The following is a 6968-nucleotide window of genomic DNA, read 5'->3' on the forward strand; positions in this document are numbered from 1 at the left end:
TGTTTCCGGAGCGTCTGTATCATTTTATTACCTTCAGCATGGTAAGTGATCCGTTAGTTCCACCGCATTCTTCCCAGCACATGGTCTTGGTAGTACTTCTCATTTTGGCCATTCTTATATGTGTGTAGTGATATCTCATTGTGGTTTTAATTTCATTTCCCTGGTGGCTAATAATGTTGAACATCTTTCATTTTCTTATTTTCCTTCTGTAAATCCCTTAGTTAAATTTACTGTTTATTACCGTTTATTATGTTTACTGTTTTAAAATTACTGTTTACTTTTGACCACTTTAAGATTGAATTTTTTACTTACTATTCAATTTTCAGGTTTATTCCTATATTCTAGATACAAGTCCTTTGTCAGATAGGTGATTTGCAAATATTTTCTCCAGTCAATAGCTTATCTTTTTATTCTTATTTTTTTAAGACTTTTATTTATTTATTTGACAGACAGAGATCACAAGTAGGCACAGAGGCAGGCAGAGAGGGGGGGAAGCAGGCTCACACTGAGCAGAGAGCCCGATGTGGGACTCAATCCAGAAGCCTGAGATCATGACCTGAGCCGAAGGCAGAGTTTTAACCCATTGAGCCACCCAGGCACCCCTTTATTCTTATTTTTAATAACAGCTTTATTGAAATAATTCACATATAATATTATTTACCTATTTGAAGTGTGCAATTAGTAGATATTGGTATATTCAGAGAATTGTACAATCCATCTTCATAATCAGTTTTAGAATATCTTCATAATCACTAGAAACTTCTTAGCTATTGCCATTTTGACTGAACCTTCCCACCTGTCTACTTTCTGTCTGTGCAGATTTACTTATTCCAAACATTCCATGTAAAGAAATAATACAATATGTTGCCCTTTGTGACTGGTTTCTTTCAATTGGCATCATGTTTCTCAAGGTTTACCGATGTGATGGCATGAATCAGTACTTCATTCCTCTTATTTCTGATGGACATTAGGTTGCTTCCACTTCTGGTCATTGTGAATAGTGCTGCTGTGAACATTTGTGAACAGATTCTTGTATGGACATGCTTTCATGTCTTTTGGATACATACCTAGTTTTGGAACTATTGGGTTATACAGATATTTAACCTCCTGAGGAACTACCAGACTCTTTCCCAAAGCAGTCTTCTTCCCTCTCTATCTCTCTCTCTGCCTGCCTCTCCATCTACTTGTGATTTCTCTCTGTCAAATAAATAAATAAAATCTTAAAAAAAAAAAAAGAAAAGACAGCAATTGTTTGTACACGCCGTCAATGAACAATACAAAAAGGAAATTTTTTTTAATAAAAAAAAATTTACTTAGAAGCATTCAGAATGTCAACAAAACAGCTGCAACTTTTTTTTTTTTGCAATTACAGAGTGGTATTCAGTTAACAGAACAACAATTATTTCGTAGAAGCTGCATCAGAGACAACTGAAGATGAAAAACTACCATCCCCATATATAACTAATTTGTGCTGTGCACCAACAAGAACCTGCTTTAAGTTTCCATGCCAATTTACAACCCCCATACTGTACCAGGCAAGGTTAGTGGCTATTGAAAATCCCACCAGGACAGGGCTATCTAAAGACACATTCGGTAGTGTGTTAACTATACAAAAAAAGACACTGTACAAATCTTACACAGCCTTACATTTCAATTTTTTTCTTTAAAAGGAGTGAGTTGTGTACAGGGGGGTTAAATGCTTTATAGACAAGAAAAAAAAACTGAACCAACTTATTCATCATCATCATCTTCTTCTTCATCTTCCTCCTCCTCCTCATCCTCTTCATCTTCCTCATCCTCCTCCTCTTCCTTCTTTTTCTTGCTCTTTTCAGCCTTGACAACTCCCTTTTTTGCCACATCAGGCTTTCCTTTAGCTCGGTATGCAGCAATATCCTTTTCATATTTTTCCTTCAGCTTAGCAGCCTTCTTTTCGTAAGGCTGCTTGTCATCTGCAGCAGTGTTATTCCACATTTCTCCCAGTTTCTTTGCAACATCACCAATGGATAGGCCTGGATGTTCTCCTTTGATTTTGGGGCGATACTCAGAACAAAACAAGAAAAAGGCCGAGGGAGGCCTCTTGGGTGCATTGGGATCCTTGAACTTCTTTTTTGTTTCCCCTTTAGGGGGAATATAAGTTTTCATTTCTCTTTCATAACGGGCCTTGTCAGCCTTTGCCATGTCTTCAAATTTTCCTTTCTCTTTAGCAGACATGGTCTTCCACCTTTCTGAGCACTTCTTAGAAAACTCTGAGAAGTTGACTGAAGCATCTGGGTGCTTCTTCTTGTGCTCCTCCCGGCAAGTTTGCACAAAGAATGCATATGATGACATTTTGCCTCTCGGCTTCTTAGGATCTCCTTTGCCCATGATTAACTATTTTCCTCAGCGAGGCACAGAGTCGCCCAGTGCCTGTCTGGCTCTCACTTGCTCCGGCGCTGTCTCTATGGAGCTCAATGTACTGCAATGGCTGTGAGAGCGGGAGCCAGACGCCTACAAAAAGGAAATTAAGAAAACAGTTCCATTTAAAATGACATCCAAAAGAGTAAAGTATCCAGGTACAAATTTAACCAATGAAATGAAAGACTTCTACGCTGAGAACTACAGATCACTGACGTAATAAAGTAAACATAAATAGGGGCGCCTGGGTGGCTTAGTCGTTAAGCCTCTGCCTTTGGCTCAGGTCATGATCCCAGAGGCTCTCTGCTCAGCGGGAGCCCTGCTTCTCCCTCTCCCACTCCCCCTGCTTGTGTTCCCTATCTCGATGTGTCTCTCTCTGTCAAATAATAAATAAAATCTTTAAAAAGAAAAATAAAACATAAATAAAACAAAAGTCACCCCGTGTCCATGGATTGGAAGACTTAACATTGTTAATATGGCAATATGCCCCCAAAGCTATCTATAGATTCAATGCAATCTCTATCAAAATTCTAATGATATTTTTGCAGAAATGGAGACGCCAATCCTCAAATCATATGCGATTGCAAGAGACCCTGATTAGCCAAACAGTCCTAAAAAAGAACAAATTTGGGGGCACCTGGGTGGGTCAGTGGGTTAAAGCCTCTGCCTTCAGCTCAGGTCATGATCCCAGGGTCCTCGGATGGAGCCCTGCGTGGGGCTTTCTGCTCAGCGGGGAGCCTGCTTCCCTTCTTCTCTCTCTGCCTGCCTCTCTGCCTACTTGTGATCTCTGTCTGTCAAATAAACAAAATCTTAAAAAAAAAAAAACAAATTTGGAGGATTCAACTTCTCAACTTCAAAGCATACTATAAATCTCCAGTAATCAAAATGATGTGGTACTGACATAAGCATGGACATGCAGACCACTAGAATAGAACTGAAACTCCAAAAATAAGTCCATATACCTATGGTCAACTGAGTTTTTCAGTAGACTCCATGCCCAGCATAGAACCCAATGAAGGGCTTCAACTCACAATCCTGAGATCAAGACTTTAGCTGAGGGGCGCCTGGGTGGCTCAGAAGGTTAAGCTTCTGCCTTCAGTTCAGGTCATGATCTCAGGGTCCTGGGATCGAGCTCTGCATCAGGCTTTCTGCTCAGCGGGGAGCCTGCTTCCCTCTATCTCTCTGCCTGCCTCTCTGCCTACTTGTGATCTATCTCTCTGTGTGTCAAATAGAGAAATAAAATCTAAAAAAAAAAAAAAAAAAGACTTGAGCTGAGATCAAGAGTTGGATGCTTAGCTAACTAAACCACTCAGTTGCCCCTGGTCAAATGCTTTTCAATAAGGATTACAAGACCATTTAGTGGGGGAAGGAATAACTTCTTCAACAAATGTTGCTGGGACAACTGGATTGCCACATGCCAAAAAAAAAAAAAAATCAACTTGGACACCTACTGCATACCCTACAAAAAAGAAATTAATGAAAATGTATCCATGATCTAAATATAAGAGCTAACACTATAAAACTTTTAGAAGAAAATATACAGGTAAATCTTTGTGAACTTGGATTTGGCAATGGGATTTGATATTTATTTATTTATTTGGGGTTTCATCTATTTATTTGTCAGAGAGACACAGAGAGAGTGAGCACAAGCAGGGGGAGCAGCAGACAGAGGTAGAAGCAGGCTCCCTGAGTGAGGATCCCAGTGCAGGACTCCATCAGGCATACCTGGCAATGGGTTTTTAGATGTGACAGCAAAAACAAAAGCAGCAAAGGAAAAAAGAGACAAAATGGACCTCATCAAAATTTTAAAACTTCATCTATTAAAGGACTTTTATCAAGAAAGTAAGAAGAAGGTTGTCTGGGTGGCTCAGTCAATTAAGTGTCTGCTTTCAGCTCAGGTCATGATTCCAGGGTCCTGGGATCAAACCCTGATCTGTGGGAGCCTGTGACTTTCCCTCTGTCTCTCCTTCTGCCTCTCCCTCTGAAGCTCCCCCTGCTCCCCCTGTTAAATAAATAAAATCCTTAAAAAAAAAAAAAAGGAAAGGAAAGAAAGAAGAGCGGTGCCTGGGTGGCTCAGTTGGTTAAGTATCTGCCTTCAGCTCAGGTCATGATCCCAGAGTGTGGGGACTGAGCCCCACGTGGGGCTCCCTGGTCAGCTGGGACTCTGCTTCTCCTTCTCCCTCTGCTCCTTCCCCTGCTCATGTTCTCTCTCTCTCCTGCTCTCCCACTCTCTCAAATAAATTTTTAAAAATCTTTTTAAAAAGTGGGAAAACTTACAGAAGGGGAGAAGATACTTGTAAATCATACATAGGGTAAGGGCTCCGTATCCAGAATATATAAAGAACTTCCACAACTCAAGACCAAAAAGACGAACAACCCAAGTTTTAAATGGCCAAGGGATTTGAATAAACATTTCTCCAAAGAAGAGAAATGTCCAGAAAGCATATAACAAGATGTTCAACATCATTAGTCATTGGGAAATGCAGATCAAATCACAATGAAATACTACTTGACACTCATTTAGATGGCTTCAATAATAATATAAAATAGGCAAACAGCCAATGTTGGCAAGGATGTAGAGAAATTAGAGCCCCTGTACATGGCTGGTGAGAATGTAGAGTAGTTCAGCCGCTACAGAAAAGTTTGTTCCTCTATAATTCAATAGAATTACCGTATAACCTCACAGGTGCACTCCCAGATATATACTCCCCCAAAATTAAAACAGGCACTCAAACCAATGCTTGGACTTGCATGTTTATGGCAGCACTATTCACATTAACCAAAAAGTAGACAAGCTCAAATGTCCATCAGCAAATGAGTGGATAAACAAATTGTAGTCTATCAATACTATGGAATGTTATTCAGCCAAAAATGGAATCAAGTGCTGATACGCGCTACAGTGGGATGAACTTCAGAGATATTACGTGAAATGAAATAATACCCAGGCCCAAAAGGTCACATATTGTAGGACTCTATTTATTTTTTTAAAAGATTTTTATCTATTTGAGAGAAAGAGAGAGAGCGAGCACAAGTTGGGAAGAGGGAGAAACAGGCTCCTTGCCCTGCTGGGAGCCTGATGTGGGGCTCAGTCCCAGGACTCTGGGATCATGGCCTGAGCTGAAGGCAAATGCCCAGTATGACTCCATTTATATTAAATAGTCAGAATAGATAAATCCAGTGGGGGCAAAAAGCAGATTTGTGGTTGCCAGGGACTGTGGAAAGGGGGAAATGGGGAGTAACTACCTAATGGATACAGGGTTTTCTTTGGGGGTGATTAACATGTTTTGGAACTAGATAGAGGGGGTGGTTGAACAACATATGAATGATTTTTTAAATTTATTTTTTCAGTGTTCCAAGATTCATTTTTTTACGTACCACATCCAGTGCTCCATGCAATATGTGCCCCCTTTAAATGTCACTAACTTGATCACTTTAAAATAGTTAATTTGGGATGCCTGGGTGGCTCAGTGGGATAAAGTGTCTGCCTTCAGCTCAGGTCATGATCTCAGGGTCCTGGGATCGAGCCCCGCATCAGGTTGTCTGCTTAGCAGGGAGCCTGCTTCTCTCTCTCTCTCTGCCTACTTGTGATCTCCATCTGTCAAATAAATAAATAAAATCTTTAAAAAAAAAATAAAATAGTTAATTTTGTTCATCTAATAGAATATCATCTATTAAAAAGTTGCCTATAAAAATCAATTTGCCATGCTTATGTGGGTCAATTTCTGGCCTCTTTATTCTATTCCATTGATCTGTGTGTCTATCCGTTACCAATCCCACACTGTTTTGATTAGTGTAGCTTTAGAGAGAGTCTTATAAAAGAGTGGTGTGAATCCTTCAAGCCTTTTTTATTATTTTGAAAAACTGCTTAGGCTACTCTAGTTCCTTTATCTTTCCACTCTACATTCAATCTATTTATCAGTCTGGGGAGAGCTGACATCTTTACTATGTGGAGTCTTTCCAATTTATGAATATGGTATGTCTTTCCATTAATTTGGACTTCTCTTATTTCACCAGTCATTTGAAGTTCTCAAAATACATATCCTGTGGGTTTTTTTTTTTTTTTGGTCATGTACGTGTTTTGTAAGAATTATTCCTAAATATTTTTTAGAAGATTTTATTTATTTGTTAGAGAGAAAGAGAGAGAGCGTACACAAGCAGGGGGAGCAGCAGGCAGAGGAAGAAGCAGACTCCCCAATGAGCAAGGAGCCCCATGTGGGACAGGATCCCAGGATTCTGGGATCGTGACCTGAGCCAAAGGCAGATGCTTAGCCCACTGAGCCACCCAGGTGTTCCTAAATATTTTATTTTTGAAGCTATTGTAAATGATATTGTCTCTAGTGTATAGAAATAGAATTTATTTTGTTTGTTGACTTTGCATCTTACGATCTCACTAAATGTACTTTTTCTGGAAATTTTTGTTAGGTTTTAGGATTTTCTACATTGAAAACCTCTGACATCGGGGTGCCTGGGTGGCTCAGTGGGTTAAGCCACTGCCTTCGGCTCAGGTCATGATCTCGGGGTCCTGGGATCGAGTCCCGCATCGGGGTCTCTGCTCAGCGGGGAGCCTGCTTCCT

At 40.1% G+C, this 6968-nt stretch overlaps 1 protein-coding gene across 1 annotated transcript; it reads right to left on the minus strand.

The window, feature by feature from the left end:
• Positions 1 to 1310: 1310 nt before the first annotated feature.
• LOC132027238 (high mobility group protein B1-like) lies at positions 1311 to 2475 on the minus strand. The gene has a single exon (XM_059415986.1). It carries the CDS (start codon positions 2362 to 2364, stop codon positions 1732 to 1734), a length of 633 nt encoding a protein of 210 aa, XP_059271969.1. The 5' UTR covers positions 2365 to 2475; the 3' UTR covers positions 1311 to 1731.
• Between the last annotated feature and the right edge of the window lie 4493 nt (positions 2476 to 6968).

The sequence above is a fragment of the Mustela nigripes genome, chromosome 11, assembly GCF_022355385.1.
Source record: "Mustela nigripes isolate SB6536 chromosome 11, MUSNIG.SB6536, whole genome shotgun sequence".
Taxonomy (NCBI): domain Eukaryota; kingdom Metazoa; phylum Chordata; class Mammalia; order Carnivora; family Mustelidae; genus Mustela; species Mustela nigripes.